The sequence below is a fragment of the Hermetia illucens genome, chromosome 2, assembly GCF_905115235.1.
Source record: "Hermetia illucens chromosome 2, iHerIll2.2.curated.20191125, whole genome shotgun sequence".
In the NCBI taxonomy this organism is placed as follows: Eukaryota; Metazoa; Arthropoda; class Insecta; order Diptera; family Stratiomyidae; genus Hermetia; species Hermetia illucens.
The window spans coordinates 100,646,832-100,670,496 of record NC_051850.1 but is presented as its reverse complement, the minus strand read 5'-3'; the positions used below and the strand labels follow the sequence as shown (position 1 = coordinate 100,670,496).

Sequence of the window (23,665 nt, the reverse complement as noted above, 5' to 3'; positions counted from 1 at the left end):
TTATTCGAAATAATTCAAAATAATATAGCACCACAGAAAAAGCGTTAGCACATCTCACGTTGATCTTGGTTTTGAGATAACTTCCTTTTGAAATTTTAGACAAGTTATCGAAGGTGGGTCTAGCGCTATCGACCGACATCCATTTCGATGCTCTCCCCAATAATGCAGATAGAGAGAGATTGAGAACCTTGGTTTTGTTGGTTTTTAAATACTGTCTTTTTCTAATTGCGTTTCTTTCCAAATCCGAAACCATTTGGCCAAAGACCATGACTCGGTAAGTCCAGTGTCATGGTCCATTAAAGTCCCCTAGGTTCTTCGGATAGGGCAGCATAACAAGAATCTCTTCTGAAAAAGCCTGGAATTCCCAGAATTTCTGTATATGTAGAAGTACCAGAAACTACAGGAGCAGCAACAAATAACTCAGCAAAGAAACTTTCGAGCTCAGCCACCTTATCCCGTTTGAGTGTACTGATGGTGGAATTATGTCTCTTCTATTTGTAGGAGCAGTTCGTGACCGCATCTTGAAGTGACTAGTCATTTAATCCACAAGAAGCGAAACTTCACCGGATGTCGTATGGTTAAGAAACTGTGGTGAAATTTTCCTTCCGAGAAAAGAGCATTTTTAATGGCTGCCCAATGCTCATCAATATTCTCAGGAGAGTTTCTCAGGGTATACGCCGTCAGATCAGCAAGATAGCACTCCCACTGTCAAAAGACAGCGTTATCATATAAGCGGTCCATGCTGAACTTGGAAGTTGTAGCTCTCTAACCCTGTGAGAAATGGTAGACGACAACACACAACCGAAGGCTACTGACCATTAGATGGTGATCACTTTTGAGGCCGAGGTCAGCGCTTTTCTTATTACGCACATTCAGAGGGCAACTTCTCAATTTACTGCTGATCGAGATGCGGTCAATCAGCATTATCGTTATGGTTGTCAAGGTCGTGTCTTTCCATTACATGTCTGGACAAGGTGTTGTCAGAGCCCACCTTGGCATTCCAATCACCCATCACGAATACAGTGCCACCTTTATGAGGCCTCTCCTGAAATGCGTGTTGTTACTCATAGAAAGCATTCTTCGCCACTATTCGTTGGTGCATAGCATCTTACAATTTTGATACTCCTTAAGCTAGATCAGAATCTTGCAGTGAAAATCGTCAAAAGCGGGCGAACAGTTGAAAAGAGCATACTTTGCGGTAGCCGTCAAAAACAACCCAACACCGAATTCGCAGCAGTAAAGTTTAGAGATTTTCAGGTTGCTAGCCGAAAAATTTCTATCGCTTTCAGTCGACATTTTCGACAAGCAGCAAATACTTTAAATTGAATCTGTCTGAAATAACTGTCCCTTAAATCAAGCTTCGACGTGGAACCCGATCAAAGTTCTTATGAATTATCACCTTAATATGTATTCATGGTTATTGGCGGGACAATTTAGGCGGCTTGAGTAGTGAGGAAATGAGGTATCAGATAACGGAATTTGTTTTAAAATCAATTAGTTGATTAGTTATCATATTTTTTCTATTATTTTCGTTATTCATTTACGATGCAAAATTTTTCCCTTCTAGTATTATTGTCAATTTACTCCAAGAATAACGTTGAGTTTTGATCATATACGTAATGCTAGTTAATTGAAATTAGAGTACATTTGATTGCTTTATAACAAAGTTATAATAGGTCAAAGTTGTCGCTTCAGTGCAAATTCTAAGCCTTTGAATGTTAGTACCATGCGAAGGTAAAAATTCTGACATAATATAAGTATATACATTACGTGCTAGGTAAATGTCGACTCAAATGGTTTTATATAAAGAATACACAGAACCTTTCATACCTGAAGCATCGAACTTTCTGTTTTCCGAATTGCTTGTACTTAAATTGCATTTTAAAGAACCGAGAAAAAAAATAAAGAAGCTATAAAAAATTCATGAAAATACAGTACAGAAGGTCGCGGTTCAAATCTCGCTGGCGGCAGTGGGATTTGTATCGTGATTTGACGTCGGATACTAGTCGGATACTAGTCGAGTACCTGAGTCAAATCAGGGTAATAATCTCGGGCGAGCGCAATGCTGACCACATTGCCTCCTACAGTCTACTGTAGTGTACCGTTACGGTCTTAAATGAAGTGCTCTAACACACTTCAAGGCCCTGATCCAATATGGATTGTTGTGCCAACGATTATTATTATGCTGCCATAGGCGGCTTTAAAGTCGATGAAAAGATGGTGCAACTGATGTCCATATTCCAACAATTTTTCCATCGCTTGCCGCAGAGAGAAAATCTGATATATTGCTGATTTGCCTGGAGTGAAGCCTCTTAAGTATGGGCCAATGATGTTCTGGGCATATGGGGCTATCCTGCGTGATATGTCCTTTTTTATGTACGGAACAGATAATGCCTCGTTGCCAGTCATCAGGCATTGATTCGCTGTCCCATACTTTGAGCATCAATGGATGAACCACTTGGTGTAATTGGTCGCCTCCATATTTAACCAATTCGGCTGGAATTTAATCGGCTCCTGGCGACTTATGGTTTTTAAGCCCATGAATTGCACGGACTGTTTCTCCTATACTTGTTGGTGGCAGTATTTGTCCGCCGTGTTCAGTTGGTGGGATATCCAACTCAACCCACCGCTCCAATATGCCCATTCTGTCGGAAATCAGATTCCCCTCTTTGTCTCGGCAGGATAAGGATCGAGGTGTATAAGGCTTCATCTTACTGACTTGTTGGTAAAACTTCCGCGCCTGATGCGGTTGCTACCTGTACTTTTCCAGTTTACAGACTTGTTGGTTCTCCCAGGCTTCCTTTTTCCGTCTGTGAAGTCGTTTCTCCGCTCGACGGAGTTCGTGATAAGTCTCTGCGCGTGCCCGCGTTCTTTGAGAATGCAACATTACTCGGTATGCAGCATTCTTCCGTTCCGATAACACTGGGTTTCAATTGAAGAAACTCTGGACATATTTAAAGGCAATCTTACAACTTGCTTTTAACTTCTACAATCTGTTGACTTGGAAATCATCGCTTGCTCTCTCTTATTTATTCCTACCATTGCTTGGAAGATAAACTTCCCCAGCCATATTTTTGATTCTATTATTTCATTATTTTCTGATGAAATTGTACTTCAAAGAAAACTGGCGGCCATTTTGTTCAGAAAGCCTTTGGATTAAATACTTCCCATAATATAATAAAATTTGTTACAGACAAATATCAGAACATTTATTACCATAAAAAATAAATAACAATAAAGCGAAAATCGACATTGAACCTTATAGCAGATAAATCGACCAACTTGCGCTTTGTTGGCACTACGGATGCATAAACGTAGGGGGAAACTGTGTATCCTCTGAATGAGCAGGAATCGTTACTCCGCCTGTGTCAATTGATGGATCATGTGCAATAGAATCGGTACTCTCGAGTGGCAAAAAGCAGTCAGAAGATATCTTCAAAGAGTAGGATGATAATTAGTAATGACAAACACATTGCCTTGAATTTTGAATTACCTCTACATTTCCGGTTGGCTTTTCAGCATGTGGATTTGTGGTGATTTTCAGAGAGCTTGTTGTAATCCTGGCTTCTGAAGAGTCTAGTTGAAGAAAGAAAGTTACATTCTGGTTATTTATAATAGATTTTTTAAAATAATTAAACGGTTTGCTTTTTCGCTATTCCGCTATTTCGGGAACCACTTGTTCCCTTTATCAGTGCTATACGTCCTTAGATTGGTAAGTGGTAAATCTTGCATTTGTCATCATCAACGGTGCAACAACCGGTATCCGGCATAGGCCTGCCTTAATAAGGAACTCCAAACATCCCGGTTTTTCACCAAGGTCTGGCGTTCTGGCCTATGCCATCGCTCCATCTCAAATAGATTCTGCCATATCTTTTTCTACCATAGATATTGCCTTTATAGACTTTCCGGGCTGGATAATGCTCATCCATACGGATTAACACCTAACACCAGCCTTTTTTCAGTAGGTCACAGTCCCAGGCCAATAAACACAAAACCTTATTAAATCGGTTTACCGTCTGTTTGTTCGTCACACCCGTTTTTCTCGGAGACAGTAATAGCGATTGACACCAAATTTGGTAGAAAGGTGGGAACTGTGAACACTCAGGCATATAGTGAGTTACATACTTTTATGTCTCCCCATACAAAAGGGGATGTACATTTTTTTTTCCATAAAATATAATCATGTGGGGTGTCAAATTAAAGGTCTCGGTTAGTACTTTTCGAAGCCGGTCTTAATTTTTACATTTGTTGCAAAGGTGGGAAGTGCGTGGGGTCGAAAGTGATCATTCTTTTGACGGACCCATTCTCAGAAACTATTCAACCAAAAAAACTGAAAAAAATCAAGAGACTACCACTATATGATGCCTAAGCTTCAAAATACCTTTCATAGCGATATCCTTGCAAATAAAGTTAATAATAGGATATTATTATAATTTTTAGTAATTGGCTGCGCAACCCCCTTAAGTTCCACCTAGTACCACGAGTAATAAAGTAGGTTATAGTGTAGAGAATGATTCTACCAAGTTTGGTGAAAATCGCACTATCACGAACAAAGTTATAATAGGTCAAAGTTGTCGTTTCTTTGCAAATTCAAGATTATGAGTGTCAACATCACCCGAAAGTGGATACCCTCACATAATATATGCATATATTACGTGCTACGTACTAATGGGGAATATGCACATTCAAATGTCTTTATATAAGAAATACACAAAACCTTTCACCAGCGTCCAGTTTCCGGTTTCCCGAATTGTTATGCATGGGATAGATAATGCCTCGTTGCCAATCGTCAGACATTGATTCGCTTTGCCACACTTTAATTATAAGTTGAATGAATTTTTGCAGCACAAAAAAGACGGCGTCCGGTGGGCTTTCTAGTCAGTGCCGCAAATGGATTCTGTTCATCTTTACGTAGAAAAATCGGTTTCCATTTGTGTGATGGTGTGATGAAGCTAATGAACGTGGTTGCATTTTCAGTGTGTGTGTTTTCCAGTGCCACATCAATCACAGAAGGCAACGATCCGAATAATAACCCAATATCACTTTCTCAATTTCCACTCGGGAGTCTGTAACGTGTTGCCTGGTTACGACGATTCACATATATACGCATAAGAACACGACTCGCAATAAATAAAAAGATGCACAGAGCGTACTGCGATGGTGACCCACCTTGAAACCAGATGGTTCATTTTTTGTCTCGCTTTTACTCTCGAGTTTCATCTCCTGTGAACTAACAAATTTTTGTTAAATCTACATAAAGTCAAATTTTGCCTATTTTCCCCGTTATTATATACATGCCTTACAACTCTGCACACCAAAGGCATAACACATGTCGGAAACCGGAACCTCGCCGCTTCAGTATGAAAGGTTTTGTGTTTTATGGGAGAAGATTTATGTTGCCGATGGTTCCATTCCATTCCATTCCAAAACTCATGGTGTATATGTACTAAGTTAATCAAACTTTTCACTTTAATATGATACTAATATTTCATTCACATACGATTTCTTAGCATACAGCAAATTTATGCGAAAAAGAAAATTTTAACAACTCTTTTAACAGTAGAAAGTTTTCCGAGAAACTTGATGTTCTCCGTTGATTCATACCTTAATAGCCTTCTGGTAATATTTTATTATTAACTTTATTTGAACAGGTATCGGTATGAGGGTATTTTGAGACCTAGATGATACAGTGCCATCATCATATTTTTCAGGGTGAATAGTCCCTGAGAATGGTTCCTTAATTCAAGTGACCTCTTCTTTACTTTTCGAGATCCTATGACTGAAAGCATAAATCTTCGATGCATTTTTCAACATTTTTCATTTTCAATGACCCGAAGCACACGACAAAGATATTGGTTCGGGGCATAAAATGAGTAATGCTGTTTTTTTAAAAGTAATAATACAGTGTGATGCTCGAATTTTCAACAGCAAGTCACCAAACTTTTCTAACAATGTCAACACAAGTAAAAGTCACCAACCCCGTTTCCACTTCGAAGCATATCATTTCTTCCAATCCACAACCAAATCGGGTGCAACAATATACTTTAAAGAATTAGAATTTGTTCAGAAGACGGGAACACTTCGTGGAAAGGCAATTCGATGATAATCACCCTGCACCGTAAACCAATCTTGCCATGTCCTAGCGAGTCATCTGTGGGTCAATGTCGACAATCGACCCCCAACAAAGGAACAGCTTCAACAAAAGGACACTTAAAACGAACACGATGTATATGTTGTGGAATTCGTGCAAAAATATTTGGAATTCAGGAAAACGTCAGGTTATAGCAACAATTCCACTAAATGCCGTTAAACTGGAATAGACTAGAACTTATACAATCTGGATTTCATTCAGAAATCTATTCAAGTCTGTTATGTACGATACAAGGAGACTTCCTGATGTGCAAAATTTACTTAAGAAAAAAAGAGAAGCAACCTAACAGCCATTCGGCTTGTCATCTCTTGATAACGAGGTACTTTAACAAGTTCATTGTCTAGTCAGGGTTGGCCTAGTTTTAATGGCGAATTTGTCAAGTTGAGAGCATTCCAAGTTAAAAAGCATCACAATTGTACAGTACTACGCACTAACTGAAATCACCGATATAGTGGAGAAGGATGCAAAACACTGTTCGAATTTGAATTCACATTTACCTTCGTTTTGAATCAATCCTTTCTTGTGATCTTTTTTATGCGCCTCAAGTACATCCGAATTGACGGATATGTAATTGCATTGATCGCAAAGAATCTTCTTGAATTCCTCTGGGTGGTAAAGTTTCATATGATTTTTGAAACTACTCGATTGAATGGCGGAATACTCGCAAAGATTACACTTATAGCTGGATGTCTGAAATAAACCATTCAACAAATTATAGGCACAAAGTGCGAACACCGCAGCGGGGACTTACATTACTATGTCTCATTTCGTGCTTTTTCAACACGCTTGGATCACTTGCTTTGAACAAACAGGATTTGCATTGGTATGGACGTTCACCAGTGTGTTGCCTCATATGCACCTGCCAGTGTTAAAAATTACGTTAATATAGTAACAAATTGAAAAATGTTATTCTTACAATCCACGTCGATTTTCTTGCTGACTTTCGGCCACAAACGTTACAGATGAATGGTTTAATTCGATTATGAACAGTTTTTACATGTTTGGATAATGTTCGCGAATTTGCAAAAATTCTACTGCAAATTTCGCAAGTCTTCTGCGTGTACCAGCGTATAATGCCTTTGTCCTTATTTTCTTTGTTTACGTGCTTGCGCTTCAACACTTTCGACCGCCACCTTCCATGAACCCGCATGTGTCTCCAAACTTTTACTAGAAAGAGTAAAAATTGTAAACAAAATAGAAGTATCATTCAATTCATCGTACCCTTGACATTAACTCAAAGTCAAAGATAATTGCCCCTTACCTGCAGTAATAGCTTTGTAGGTACAAATCGGACATTTCAATAAATCCACATCCTTTTTATGTTCTTTCCACATATGGGACGAGCAGTTTCGCCATGTTTTAAGGTCGATAGTGCAAGCAGTGCATTTAAAATCGCGGACCTTGTCAGCCTCTGTCGAACAATGACATTGCAGATGTTGCTCCTGTTTTTCGCGAGACTCAAATTTATAAAAACAACCTTTCACAGAACATCTAGAATAAAAATTCAGGTTCAGAAATGCTAGAAGCTATCTACGTTTTTACTATGAGTAAAATTTTAAATATTTCCAAAATTATTGTGAATTAACTTGAAGACAGAACAAAGATCGCGGTAGAAAGTTGAGGATAATGAGGTTCGGTTAATTAAAACATTGATACATTACGGGTATGCAAAGGAACTATTGATATTATTGAAAATGAAAACGACTGTCTGGTTCTTATATTTAAAACCAAACGTTTAAATTAAATGCCAACAAATATAGAACCATATCGCCTCAGTAGATTGACTCAGACGATTGTTGTTACATATAACTTACTTATAAATAAGCGATCTTGTCAATCGCAACTTAAAATCCTTGAATGAAACTGGCGCCGTTTCATCTTCTGACGGACTCACTGAATCTTCACTCTTGTTGTCTTCAACGTCAGCATTACAGCCTTCTCTGTCCATCGGGGAACTCGACTTAGAAGGCCTCAATGTGGAGTTCTTCTGAACTTTCTCCGTGCAACCATGATCGGTAATCATATGGTTCCTTAAAATTTCCAACGAAGTATATTGGCCATAACAAAGGCTGCAAACCAATATTTCTTCCACACTTTCATTCGAATTATCCGTTACGTCTGTCGGCGATGTTGATATTGAGTGTGCTTTGAAGTGCTGCAAGAGCACTTCGATTGAACTGCTCACGAAATCACATTTTTGGCATTGTAATGCCTTGACAATTTTCGCAATGTCTGCAATATTTTCGGATGGCTCATTTCCGACTGGGCGACTATCATCACTCTCTTCGGGGGCATATTTTATAATGTTATCAAAGTCAGCATCCTGAAATAACGACTTTCGGTATTATTCACAAGTTATTCTATCGTAAATAGGAATTTTTAGGATTTCTAGGAATTCTAGGAATATGATCTTTCATTTACATTTAGGGAGCTATACCAGTTAAAATAATATTTATCTGAATACCAAATACAAAGATGAAACCAATTTTATATATATTTTAACCATAAAGATTAATTTGGTACTTACAGTCTATTCGCACTGGAAGAATCTTTCTCGAATTTGAGAGGAAGCACACATTTATTTTTGTGCCAATACTGAGATTACAGTAGATAAGTTAAATCGTCTGAAACTACTGCGCAAGAGAATTGTGAAATATCCTTCTGCAGTAAGGGACATATAATCCTTAACAATCTCGTAATCCGAAACAATCTAGTAACCCTCCTCAAACAATTCACACAGTACAAACAAACACATAACATAATTGACGTAACCATTCACGAGGGTTTAAGATAACATTTACATATTATCCACCAAAATAACAAAATAGCAAAATCCAAAGCAGTCAAGGAAGAATTGTGTACGATTATAATTCAGGTGAAGTTTTTCAAATTATTGCTACGTGACGCACATAATCTCCCCGTTGAAAAGAAAAAGGCAGCTAAGCGTGGTGTCTACAATCACATTTCTACATCGAAATAATGTAGATATATTGCTTCGGGATTCTATTTGCAAAATTCTACATAATAAATGTAATGCAATGCAATGTTAATTCACTTGTAATAGAAACGGCGGGGTGCGCGCATGAGAGTACACTCTCACTGTATAAACCACTTAAAAACCTCTTTTATATTCTGAATATATGCCCAGTCAGAGTGGCCACATTGCTGTTGCAAATTTCCCTGCTTTTCGATAGGGTAAACTATGCAGTATGTTTGTTTGGTTCGACCGGAAAAGTTTGCGTTGTTTAGCAAGCCCTACCGCCTGTCACTATGGGAAGGTTGTTCCCACTTTTTGATAGCAGCTTTAGTCAATGCTGCTGACATCCCAATTGCTGGTTCCGGTCCAGGTCTGAGGGAAATTGAAAACTCGCTTACTAGAGCATCCAAGATTTAATTTCCCTCTACCCCACAACCGCCGGGTACCAGGAGTAGCGTCGCGTATGGCATCTACAAATAGAGTTCAATCAATTTCTTCATTCCTGAACAATTTTTGTAGTGATCAAAGAGCTGTCCAACCCTCTCAATACAGCTTGACTATCGCTGCAGATTGCGTTGCGCCTACCTTGCCGTTCGTCAATCACCCAGTTTGCTTTAGGATCGCATACACTTTAGCTTGAAAGACCGTTGCACATTGCTCAAAGGAAAAATCCACTTGTCGTCTTTATTCTAAAATTAGACTCCTGTCCCAGAACCCCATTCTAGTCCCTCTCGTTATTCTTCCTAGCTGAGCGCGCCATAGACACTGGCAGAAGTGGACAGCCTATCTTCCACAGATTTTTCCGTGGGGAAGCATGGATCTAATAAGGCGTCCAAATCTGTGCCTCGGCAAAGACCTAATTTCTCAAAGTCGCGGGTGAATTCGAAGTATGTAACTCCTTACCTATGAGAGAATTACAATCCGTTGCTTCCATCTTCATGTGCTTTCGGACACCCTTAGCGTAGTAGTAAACTACCGCACATAATACCACTCAGCATTATCCTCAGTGGAATAAAAAATGAAATTCCTGAGACCAAGGAAAAAGGATTGAGAAGCTGGGCTTTCCCCTGTCCTGCCGGGATAAATTGGTCCGACATCCACGGTTCCCAAAAGTTATGACAATGCAAAATAAATAATTTACTGGAAACTTGCAAAGGCAATTGATATAATGAATAAGGTCCGAATCAAATCTACCATTTGCTCCTGCAGCAGTACTTCCACTTATAGAGCAGAAACTAGTTAAAATCCCTAAAGACAGTGTGGCAACTAGTGCGGTTTTTTTAGTAAAACGAAAAAGGAGGTCACACCTAGGTTAAAGTATATATATACTGTATATATATATACCTGGCGTACCAGGTTTATCCTCACCTGAATTGCAAACGCAGAGCTGCATGCGACCAGGCGCGTGTCATGGGTTGCGGATAATGACATGACCCACCGGGCCAGCTACGAATATCGCAAGTTAATCTTATAAATAAGTAGCCGCGGACAAGCGGAACGTTTCCCTTTGTGTTCGTCCTCCCTTACCGATTCTTCCCGTTCAGGGGGAGTAAACCTCCTTAACAAATCCGTAATCCGGGGTGAAGAGATCGACGTGCCTATCGGATGAATTGCAGTGACGTTACACTGTATTTCAGCGGCTCCCCTCCAAATACCTTTCCTACCTTTGGAGGTAACCATGGGGCATTGCAACATTGGGGCTCTGTTGCAGGGTTGACTGCCTCCCCCATACTCGTGGGAATAAAGTTGGGGAAAACAATTTAAATTCTTTTAATGGGACCCCAGGGACACGAAGACAGTACCCAACACGGTTAAAGGTCGTTCAACAACATCAGAGCGGCTCTTCGCCCTTGGATGTTTTGGCGGTTATGCCGTCAACCACCAGGGACGGGAGACCTAGGCATCGTATGGTTTGGATGAACCAACTCAACGAATTTATCGTCCGCGCCTATTACCGTGTCACGGATTTGGAACGGAATCCATCAGGGTACAGACATCGACTACATGACGCGTTCATAACCCGATTTGCGGAGCTAAGTCATGTTCCGGAACAGAACGTCGTCAACCAGTACCGGGTGATCGTGAATAACAACCGAGTTGCGTTACCAACTAGGCAACAAATCTTCCAAGAGGTTTCACTTGAGCTCGGGCTGGAGTCATCAAATTACCGGACTAGTCAAAGGAGTAACACAAGTACTCCACCTGTAAGGCACTCCATGAATCCAGTAGTCAGGAGAAGCTTAGTAACTGGGGATGTCGACCCAATTTATAATGAGGCTTTGACCGCATTCCGGGTCGCATTCACAGAGTATGCTGAGATTCTCCCAGACGCTAGGCCAAAGATCCCAGAGGTTCACAGCCTGATCTATGTTGCAGCTGCCACGGTTATTCGTCTCCATAACCAACATCTTAGAGCGAATAACAGAGGTATGCGCAGAAGGACTTTACCGTTCTGGGTGTTTCGACTCAACAAAAGAGTCGAAAAGTTGAGAAAGGAGATTAGTCGTGTCACGCAAGCACTCCTTGGAAATCCATCACCAAGAGTGCACAGATGCGTTGCAAACGTCATTAAAAACTACCATCTGTCCAATGATATGCCAATCGAAGAAATCCTCGAGGTGCTGAAGCAGAAATTTGCGGTATGCTCCAATCGCATCCGTAGGTATCAGAAAAGCTTTCAGCGAAGGACCGAAACCAACGGGGATTCTACAAAAATCTCACCAGCTCAGATAGGGAAAGTAACCTCGATCTGGATCAGGCAGAAGACTTCTGGAGAAGTGTTTGGAGCGAATCCAGCCGTTGCAATTTAGAAGCAGCGTGGCTCCCACACCTTATGCGTTCATGCGAGGCCCTCCCCGAAATGACCATGCCTGACGTAACTGAAGTCGACGTTGAAGCAGCCCTTGACAAGGCAGGTAACTGGAAGGCGCCAGGAGTTGACAATATTCACAACTTCTGACTGAAGTGGTTCAAGAGCACTCACAGAATATTGGCAAATCAATTTAATCAGATGATTGCCGATCCTGATTTAGTTGCACCATTTTTCACCAGGGGATAACTTTCCTCATCCCCAAGGAACAGGGTGTCTCTTGCCCTTCAAAATGTCGACCAATTACTTGTCTTCCTACCATCTACAAGGTCTTCACTTCAGTTCTGTGCGCGAACCACTCAAAACATCTTGATGTTCATAAATTGATAGCTGAGGAGCAAAAAGGATGCGCAAAAGGCTCCCGAGGCTGTAAAGCAGGCTGTCCAAAAAAAACGAAACATCTCGACAGCCTACATCGATTATAAATCAGCCTTTGACTCCATATCACATTCGTGGTTACTACAAGTGTTACGCTTGTATAAAATCAACCCGAATGTCATTCTTCTACTGAGAACAGTAATGAAGAATTGGAGCACGAAGCTATCGGTATCCTCACAAACATCAGGAGAGATACCAATCAGGCGTGGCATTTTCCAAGGCGACTCTCTAAGCCCACTGTGGTTTTGTTTGGCTTTGAATCCGCTATCCCATCTTTTGCATGAAAGCAAATACGGGTTCCAAGTCAAGCATGGGATATTGTCGAAATGTACATTAAGCCATTTAATGTACATTGACGACATCAAATTGTATGCCAAAGACGAGAACCAACTTCGCTCCTTGCTGGACATCACCATCCAGTTCAGCAGGGATATCGGCATGCAGTTGGGTTTGGAGAAATGTCGCATAAAAACAATTGTTCGGGGAAAACACACCGACAACGAAGGATACAGCCAAAATAACATCCGAATTGAGGGCATGGATTCGGACGACGTCTACAAATACCTCGGCATATTGCAAGCAACAACACCTGCTGTGGCAATAATTAAATCTAACTTGCTGGGGGAATTTCAGCGGCGTCTGGATCTTGTCCTTAAAACTGAGCTGTACGGGAAAAATAAAATCATGGCAATCAACACCTTCGCCATTCCCGTCCTTCTATACACTTTCGGTGTGATACAGTGGAGTAATACTGATTTAGAAGCTGTCAATAGACGGGTAAGGGTAGTTCTTGCAAACAACAACATGCATAATAGAGCTGCCGAAAAATTGAGGATCACTATCCCACGTCATCAGGGAGGAAGGGGGGTACTTGATTTAAAAACGTTGCACTACAATCGAGTGCATTCTCTTTGTGAGTTTTTCTATGAGAAACAATCCTCTAGCCAAATACATCAGGCTACCGTCATGGCAGATAATAAATTATCTCCTTTGAACTTGAGAAGCAGAGAATGGGATCCCATGTCGAATGTTACTTCAGTCCAACAGAAGATTGACATGTGGAAAAAGAAACCCATTCACGGAGGTCATATAAAAAATTTGTTGTTGTCAGGCATTGACATCGAAGCCTCCAACAAATGGTTGACAAATGGTGTACTTTTCTATGAGACCGAAGCATTCCTAACTTCAATTCAGGATGCTTCGCTCCCAACAAAAAATTATAAACGGTACATTCTTCACGACTCCTCAATCACCAACTCCAGTTGTAGGTTATGCAACTGTGAAGAGGAGACCATCCAGCACATAACATCTGCGTGCAGGATGTTGAGCGGTACCGAGTACACCAATCGTCATAACTCCGTCTGCAAGATTCTCCATCAAAACCTTGCGTTGAAGTATAACTTAGTGGCAACCTACCATCCTTACTATAAGTATACTCCGCAGAGAATCTTGGAAAATGATCGGGTCAAACTACTGTGGGATCACATTGTTGCCACCGACCACAGTGTTAATCATAACAGACCCGATCTAGTTCTGCTTCTGAAGGAAGAACGAGCGTGCTTTATAATCGATGTAGCCGTACCGTTGGACCGGAACACTGTTGAAAAACAGCATGAAAAAATCCGGAACTACGGCCCCTTGGCAGACGATATGAAGCAGACTTCGAGACTACAAAAGATCCAAGTAGTCCCAGTAATAATTTCAGCGACGGGATTAGTCCCGCAGAACTTACATAAAGCGCTGAAAACGCTCGATCTCATCATCGCTGTGATGCGGGCCTTTGGATGTTGCCTTCAGCCCATCCTTAGGTTGGTCGCCCCTCGGTCCGGTTGGGCGGGAAGAGGGTCCGTGGACTTTTTTAACTATATATATATATATATATATATATATCTAACTTATGTTTCTGGTCAAGACACTGGAGAAACGGTTGATAAGGTTATAAGGCAGAGAACGTCTCACGATAAACCCCAACCATGCTAAGCTAAATATCTGAGAGTGACCATGAATATGAAGCTAAATTGGAACATACATACAAGATAAAAGAAGGTGTGCTTTTAGGTTACAAGATGGTTGTGAATTTTGCAGGCTAGTAGCTCACAAATTTCTATCTCTTTTGAACACGTAGCAGAGGATACTTTGAGAGTATTTTTAAACACCAGCTGCTAACAAAATCACAAGCCCAAGCGTGGAAAGGGGCAGTGATTTTACAACATTGAAATATTGCTTTGATTTCAAAATCGAAACTACGAAAGTTAGAGACGACTACAATCTTTGGAGCGATAACCATTTGATGAACCAGAAACTGTGATACAACATATGGATGTGGAAAAGAAAACGGAATGCGAGTTGGGATACCAGGGATGGAACCGAGCATAGCAAATTACTACTGTAAAATGGATAGCTGACTAAAACTGCCGAAACTGTAAACCTAAGCAAATTTAAAATGAAGACGCTGATAAATGTAAAAATCGGTTACTGTTTTCCATGAAAATATGTATCTGCAGATATTTGTAGTGAAGAACCAACATGCAGACTCTGCAATGAAAAGGACCAGACTCTATTCGGCACCAACAGATTTAAGAGCGTCCCATCCCGCATCAAATTAGGCGATATTAAAATGTGTGTGAAGGACACTAGGAAGCAGATCCAGATAATTGCATTATCTCAATTTCAAAATTACATCGATAATCAAGCGTGCATGGACACGCGAACCATCTTGTTTTATAATCCGTACAAATTCATACGCATACAGCATTGTCATGGAATATCTCCTTGCTCCATAAAGACTGAAAATAAAGTGTTAAGTCTTCACATCTCGAGGTTTTCATAACAGAAGCTCGAGAGCAGCCGTGGAATGTGGACGATTTTCGACGGCGACTCAAGGGTGAATTCTTTCTAATTGAATATTAACAATTTTCTTTTTTACAAGAGTGCAAATTTAATAAGGATCAAAGAAGGAAATAGACTTAAAAAGAGAAACCGGAAGCTGGACGCTTCAGGGTATGAAAGGTTTTGTGTATTTCCTTTATAAAGACATTTCAGTGTAAATTTGTCCCATTAGTATGTAACACATAATATACGCATATATTATGCGAGAATATCTACTTTCGGGTGATATTGACATTGAAAATCTTGACTTTCCAAAGTAGTGACAACTTTGACCTGTTGTAACTTTGATAGTAATTGTGTGATTTCCACCAAACTTGGTATGATCAAGCTCTATATTATAGCCTACATTGCTGCTGGGTAAACTCAAGGGGAGTTCTGCATCCAATTACTGAAAATTTAAGTGATATACTATTATTAACTCTATTTGAAGGGATATCGATATGGAATGTATTTCGGAGCCTAGCCACCATGTAGTAGCAGCCTCTTGATTTTTTTCAAATTTCTCGGTTGGGCAGTTTCTGGGAATGGCCCCGTTAAATAAATTATCACTTTCGACAGACAGTGAATCGATTTTAATAAGGTTTTGTTTTACACAAAACCTTAAAAAGGGCTGCAGAGAAGTAGATTCTTCATAAATGTGACTTTAATATTTCACGCGAATGTCAATTATTCCCGTTAATTATGACGTCAGCATCTTCTTTGCATGACTTTGGAAGCAGTTAATTCCAAAACACTGAGTTTGAACTGCTATAACTTTGGCGTTAATGACCAGATTTCCATGAAATTTAGCACGTACATTATATTGTCTTCTATGGTGATACAAAATTCGGAAGTCCTATGATGAATTTAAACTTCTAAAAGTTGATAATATACTATTAGTAAATTTATTTGATCAGATACCGGAATGGGACATATTTTGAGGCCTAGATTTCATCTAAGCGCACCACCCTGATTTTTTTCGGATTTTTAGGTTGGGTAGTTTCCGGAAATGAGTCCTGTCTCACTTTAAGTGCGTATATTTTGACTCCTCACTCGCGCACTTTGCAATTCACGGAATTGCGGAAACTACTGATCGAGACCTTTTATTTGATACCCTACACGACTATACCCGGTGAAAAAAATGTTCGAATCTCATCTTTGCATGTATGGGGAGCCCCCCTTTAAACTCCACCTAAATTAATGCCACTCGCTGTATGCATGAAATTTCATAGTTCCCATTTGCCCACCAAATTTCGTTCGGATCGGTTTAGCCGTTTTGGAGAAAAGTGCGTATGACAAACAGACAGACAGGGAGTGAATCGATTTTAATAAGGTTTTGTTTTACACGAAACCTTAAAAAAGATTAGTGACAAGTCACTTTTGAACAAAACCTAACCGAAATGGAGGCAAGGCCCCAGAAAGCCCTAGAAGTCTGATTATGATCGGACCAAAACCACAGAGAGAACGAGATAATAGCCAGCCTTCAGCGCAACCTAAATGAAATAACAAAAAAATTCAAGAACAAAGAAGGCAGAACGAGGGTCTAATCGTCCGCATCAAAAGCTTACAAGAATCGCTCAATCTCCAAAATAGAGAGTTAAAGGAGAACGGAGAGCACATGAGGATCGAGAGCCTAACTGTCGCCTAGATAAGGGCAGGTTAGGTCGGGAATCATTATGAATCAATATTAAAAATCCATGCATCCACCAGCGGTCAATCTTCACTGAATCATATTAACACCATAATGATTTCAGTTATGACTTCATCTCATGTTCCTAAATAGGAGATTATGTAGGATGGATCAAGTTCTGTTTGGAACACGTATAGTGTGGTCAACAGAGTTTATTGGCTAGAAATACTAGTGATGAGAAGAAAACAGGGGATCAATGGGTGTTGTCTCTATTCTTCTTATTGAAAGAGGGGAACAAGGATTGAGTATGTGCTCTGTGCGGATACTTACGCCATTCAAGCAGTTGGAAAATCATCGAAATATCCTCACTGAGAATGTGCGTCCACTCAACACATACGCGCCTCAGAGCATTTCAGGGAGCACCAATTGCAATTAATGTGTTGGCACCATTCTAATTAGCAGGAAGAGTGAGATTTGCGAAATTTTGCGATCATTTCCAATTCTATGAATGCATTTATCGTGAATGAATGCATTTATCGGATATAAACCCTTGGGAGGCGCCCATAGAGTTGTGACGCAACGATTCAGAAACCAGTCATTTCTGCAGGGCACATGTCCTACTCTCTTGTTGAAAATCATCCGAAGTTATTTCCCCAGGTACCATTCAGAGCACTCTGAATCTGACGGCAAAACCGACAGTAACCACAGACGAGTTGTTCGAGATCTGCAGCAGAATAGGCCACAACAATGCTTCGGGCCTGGACGGAATACCGAATAGGGTCCTTATGCTCACCGTGAAATCCAATAATGGACTCAAAGATACGTTGTCTCCACAGGTGTACCACAAGGTTCCGTACTGGACCCACTACTGTGGAACATCATGTACAATGATGTTTTCAATCTTCCGGTTCCGGAGGAGACCACAGTGATTGGCTGCGCCGACAACATTGCATTGGTTGTGGTTGCAAAGCATCCGGAAGATGCTAAGGTGTACTCATGCGAAGCAATCAGTGCTGTTAAGGTTTGGTTGGTTGGGGCTCACGGAGAAAAAGACGGAAGCGATCCTCGTCAACAAGCGCCGGAAGAGAAATTTCGCTCGCATTAAAATAGGGGATCATATCATCACTTCCAAGCCATCAATCACTTGGGAGTGATGATAGATGCAAAGTTCAGCGCGTGGAGTATATTTGCGAAAAGGAATCCAGCATCAGTATGGCTCTGGCAAGAATGATGCCAAATGTAGAAGGTGGTGGTGAGTCCCACTTTGCTATATGCAGTCTCAGTTTGGGAATCAACGCTGCATATCTCATCTAGCGCACATAAACTGAGTGCGGTCTACAGAAAAATAGCCCTAAGCATGTGCTCTGCGTCTCAGATGATGCGATGTTCGTCATCTCAGTAATGTTGCCGATTGATATCTTGGCACATGAGATGTATAACATCAAGCCAATCTCTTCTTTTTCGGAAGCAAAAAAACTGAAAGGGAGATATCTATAATTAGGTAGCAACAGCGATGGGAACACTCAAACGAGGGTCGTTGGACACATAGGTTAATCCCTAACATCAGGGAGTAGAGGGAGAGAAAACACGAGGAGATTAATTACAACCTCGCCCAATTTCTCACCGGTCATGGTGGATACCGCCAATATCTATATAAGTTTAAATTAAATATAGCTCTTAATTGCAATGGGGTCCCGAGGACCCCGCCCACGTATTCGAATGCCCGAAGTTTATGGAAGAAAGGAGGAACTCAGAGAAAACTCTAGGCGAAATGCTTATTAAGTCGATATAATTTTCCTGGCCGCTTTCGAGGTTTGGATATTCCAATTTGAATCTTCAAACTTCGGCCACGGAAGGGAAATTTATCATTGAGGCTGCGTTGCTCTGCTTTGCCGCGGTACAAGGCTGGGAAATTTGGTCCTGGACAGAAGAAGAAGAGGAGATCAAGAACGAGAATTGTAAAGCGTGTGTGAGCGCCATATCGCTGTCCTGATCTGGATTTCTTATCAGTTTTTCGCTTGTTGACAAGCGACAGGGCCAAACCTTTTAATGGTCCAGCGCAGCTGGCTGTGCAGTGGATCCGATCAACAAGAACTAACAAACGACTGGCCATAAGAATTGGTTTTCGAGGTGTTTCTGGCCTCACCACTGTTTTTGGCAACACGTCTCGGACACCGCCGCTCATTTCTCTTAGTGCAAACTCGTCAAGAGTGGATTGCCTTCATTTGTCGGAACTTTTGACTAATTTGTTTGTCAAGAGGCAGATCATGGAAAATGTTTGCTGATTTCCAAATGACGGCTGCCGAATTGAGAACTCATTATCACTAAATATTGAAGTGAATGATAGTAGGTGACCCTTGGGAATCCAATTTCAGTTACAAACAACGAACAACCCATCAGGGTGGGTTGTTCGTTGTTTGATAGAAAACGACTCGATCGAATTTCCATTGGGGTTTGGTACGGTTGAGCAAAGCGATAGTGCAGATAAAGACTCTGGTATCGTAAGCATTGTGAAAGTGACTAAAGAAAGCGTTTGAACTGATAATTTAGGTAACTTCTTTGTGTGCATACTCCATTTATTCGCCCAATCCTATCTGCTATTCCGGCAGTTAAAAAAATGTTGAACGCAACACAACGAATTCAAAAATTCATTCGTAATCATCATCATCAACGGCGCAATAACCGGTATCCGGTCTAGGCCTGCCTTAATAAGGAACTCCAGACATCCCGGTTTTGCGCCGAGATCCACCAATTCGATATCCCTAAAAGCTGTCTGGCGTCCTGGCCCACGCCATCGCTCCATCTTAGGCAGGGTCTGCCTCGTCTTCTTTTCCTACCATAGATATTGCCCTTATAGACTTTCCGGGTGGGATCATCTTCATCCATACGGATTAAGTGACTCGCCCACCGTAATCTATTGAGCCGGATTTTATCCACAACCGCACGGTCATGGTATCGCTCATAGATTTCGTCATTGTGTAGGCTACGGAATCGTCCATCCTCATGTAGGGGTCCAAAAATTCTTCGGAGGATTCTTCTCTCGAACGCGGCCAAGAGTTCGCAATTTTTCTTGCTAAGAACCCAAGTTTCCGAGGAATACATGAGGACTGGCAAGATCATAGTCTTGTACAGTAAGAGCTTTGACCCTATGGTGAGACGTTTCGAGCGGAACAGTCTTTGTAAGCTGAAATAGGCTCTGTTGGCTGACAACAACCGTGCGCGGATTTCATCATCGTAGCTGTTATCGGTTGTGATTTTCGACCCTAGATAAGAGAAATTATCAACGGTCTCAAAATTGTATTCTCCTATCTTTATTTTTCCTGTTTGACCAGTGCGGTTTAATGCTGTTGGTTGATTCGTCTTCGGTGCTGACGTTGCCACCATATATTTTGTCTTGCCTTCATTGATGTGCAGCCCAAGATCTCGCGCGGCCTGCTCGGTCTGGATGAAGGCAGTTTGTACGTCTCGGGTGGTTCTTCCCGTAATGCTTCCCCATAAAAACTTGAAGCTTAGTGAGTTAGAAATATTACAACAGATTTTTCGAGTTACGTTTGAAGAGCGAAAAGTTGAGTGGCTTTCCTTTTAGCTCGAGTGCGATCAGTAATAATAAAAAAATTATTTAGGCCCTGGAAAGTTTTCCCTTGTACAACCATGTAGACTTTCATCTCTTCTGTATTAACAAAATAAACAATGAGACGATTGTAATGAATGAGAAAGGCTGAATGTAAACTGGAAACGTAATTAATAGGAGAAGACGAAAGAAATAGCTGAAAAACACGTACTTGGGAAAAGCCAAATCTCTACTAGCACTAATTTGTATCTTATTGTATTCACATGTTTTCTCTTAGTTATATCGTAATAATAGACGAACAAGATCGTTTTAGAACTTGATAGTTTTAACGAAATCCTCATTGAATAAGCATAACTGATTGACTAATTGGTTAATTTTGGTCCTGGTTTTTGAAAAAAATACTAACAACGTTTATATGAGATTAGATTTTTGTCTGCTATTTGTAGTCTAGCCTAAAATTGGTAGACAAGGGGTAGCTTCCTCCAAACTACAATTTTTAGTTGTCAATGTAAATATATATTTCCGAAGCAACTTACCCCCTTCATCAGTACAAAGCTACTAAAAAGAATTGCCATACTTTTCATTTATACTTATTCACTAATTACCTGTTAATTACCGCGGCGAGTCTAATTAATTTTGAGGGGCAGTTCCCTGAAACTGTGTTTAATAACCGCGTCGCGTCTTCTCTCAAAATTTCTAAACTTTCCCAAGGGTCCAAGGTTGGCGTTCGGTTTGTATGACGCAAGAGCTCAAGATTTTCCCGTTGAATGGTATGGGCTTCTTCAACTATGTGCGCTTCCACTGATGATCTTATACAAAACTTTTGTTTCCGAACACTACTTACCGCTTCCTTGATGTGTTCATTAAATCTAGTCGTTATCAGGCGTTTAGTCTGTCCTATGGATATCTTATTACAATCGCTGTACGTTATTCGGTAAATCCCACTTTTTTCCTCCGCTGCCAAAGGATTCTTGACGCTTCCCTATAAATTCCGCAAGGTGGACGATCGACTCGAACCTACGACTTCCTGTTGAAACTTTTTTATCCAATTCTGAAGCTGATCGTAAGGAAAATCAAGCAACACAATAGGCATTCTCGCAGCACAAGGGGTTGCCTCCTTATGTGAGACGGATAAGTATCCCGTATTCCTACCTATTTAACAACATCAGGAATTGGATAAAAACGTTTCAACTGGTCGTAAGTTCGAGTCGATCGTTCACGTTGCGGAATTTATTGGGAACTCTGGCGTCATACAAACCGAACGACAGCCTTGGACGGTCGGGAAAGTTTAGAAATTTTGAGAGGAGACGCGACGCGATTGTTAAACACAGATTCAGGGAGCTGCCCCTCAAAATTAATTAGACTCGCCGCGGTAATTAACAGGTAATGGTTGATAGTTTAAAATAATTTTAAAAATAATATCCTTTGTCCCCTCTCCCATGAAGAGGAATGGAAAACGGGGGCCGCTCGTCGCGTAGATGTCAAGATCGGCTCAAAGCTGATCCTTCCCCGTCCATCCCACGCGCGTTAGGTTTTTGTGATTTAATCCCCTCACGTTTGGCAGTTTAGGCCGTTTGACAGTTTAGCTTCTTTGGGATTGAAATCTTCGGTGATATCGATCCACCTCGAGACTTGACGTCCCTATTAGAGTAGTTTACCCCGGGAGCACGTGATAAAATCTTTATATGCTGACAGGGAGGTAATATTTGAGAACCAAGAACCTCATCGGCCCCCATCTCGCCAAACTGCTAGCATTCGGGTTAGGTCCAGCATGTGCGTCCTGTTCCTTATATTATCTCGCGCAGTCGGCGCTCACGACGGGTAAACCTGTTAGGGCAGTTTGGTTGGTTAACAATCTTGGTGACCATGTTGGTGTCGAGATGATACAATGCTGGACTCTCATCGTAACAGAGTTGGCGCCCAACATGGGGCCACAGTTTTTGCATACGTAACATTCTATCATCGGAAAATTTTGTCCGCAAATTGGTAGTTTGCCAGGAAGTTTGGGATGCGGTTAACTTCATGATTGCAGCGATTCAGGATAAACTGTGAAAAGCGGAAGAGGTGAGGAAGGCGGGGTTATGATTGCCGCGGGTAGGAGACCTAGCTAAAGTAAGCTAACTCCGTCGTAACACCTGAAGGGGGTTCCACTTCCTTAATAAAAAGGCAATAAACCTATTTTAATGTTTTGCTTTATACAAAACCTTAAAAAATGATAAAAACTGAAATATTTTTTTAACAGCTGCAAAATTTTAGTTTCATATATAAATTGGAGTAGCTACACGTCCCGCAGTGGACTAATGTGGCGTAACTATATTATTTTTGGCTCAAATTATTTAAACGTTTTCCGAAATATGAATAGTATAATATCTAAATTTGATTGAATTTAAATTGATATTCCTCCCGAAATCCCACTAAAAAAATCCAGAAAATGTTTCCCCCTTTACGGGATAATGGAAGCGTCCACTGAAGAAATGCATGCAATATCCGCTGAATGAATGAACGAAAGGCTGCACCCACTGTGTCTAGGGCATTGTTAAATTGCTCTAACGGACCATCTGAAGAAAAAATGCACATTGTAGTCAGAGCATCCTTAATAAGTAGAAATTTGTGAAAATTAAACCCAAATGAGTCCTCATTTAAAAAGTTATTATCTGAAACACCGCACAATTCATAAATACTCGTATTCAGCATGGACACAATATACACTCCTAATTAAATGTTTTTTTTTATTAATCGACGCTTTAATTCACCAGATAGTAAATTGGAAACTATCAATCAAAGCCTAATTTTGCCGCGGACTGTTGTGAAAGGGGCGATTGTTTGTGAAATAGCATAATAAGCTCAACTCCCGGTGTTTCTAACAAAATTTCACTGATTTCACACTTACCTCATCATTTCCACTATGCATCGCGTTTCTTTCTATCGGACGATAACACAATAGACAAACAAAACAATAATAAACACAATATTTACAAACTACAAACAGGTATACAAAACATCAGCAAACAAATCCACCAGCTGACATTGACATGTTTACATTTTTAGTACAATTTCAGTTAAAGTGTTATCCTTTTGGTTTATGCACAATGGGTAATTAATTACACTTCCACCTTAAATATCTTTTTATTACTGAAAAGGTGGCTACAACCTTCACACTATATAGCAATTATATTATTTATGATAATCGTTTGTAAATAAATCGAAATCAAAAACGAAAT

The 23,665-nt window shown here is 40.6% G+C and overlaps 1 protein-coding gene across 1 annotated transcript; it reads right to left on the bottom strand.

Moving 5' to 3' along the window:
* Positions 1-3,208: 3,208 nt before the first annotated feature.
* On the bottom strand, positions 3,209-23,551 carry LOC119650313 (zinc finger protein Xfin). The gene is made up of 8 exons (XM_038052968.1): positions 23,335-23,551; positions 7,966-8,474; positions 7,413-7,642; positions 7,068-7,318; positions 6,903-7,010; positions 6,649-6,841; positions 3,494-3,576; positions 3,209-3,433 (listed from the first exon to the last, which is right to left on the bottom strand). The coding sequence occupies exons 1-8, from the start codon at positions 23,353-23,355 to the stop codon at positions 3,299-3,301; spliced, it is 1,530 nt and encodes a 509-aa protein (XP_037908896.1). The 5' UTR covers positions 23,356-23,551; the 3' UTR covers positions 3,209-3,298.
* Between the last annotated feature and the right edge of the window lie 114 nt (positions 23,552-23,665).

Bases quoted from the DNA above. Each gene is read 5' to 3' on its own strand.
- LOC119650313 (XM_038052968.1), bottom strand. From the start codon at position 23,355: ATGCATAGTGGAAATGATGAG. The intron at 7,643-7,965 runs GTAAGTTATATG...TTTTTATTCTAG, and splicing joins ACAAGATCGCTTATTTATAA to ATGTTCTGTGAAAGGTTGTT. The intron at 6,842-6,902 runs GTAAGTCCCCGC...GGTTTATTTCAG, and splicing joins ACGAAATGAGACATAGTAAT to ACATCCAGCTATAAGTGTAA.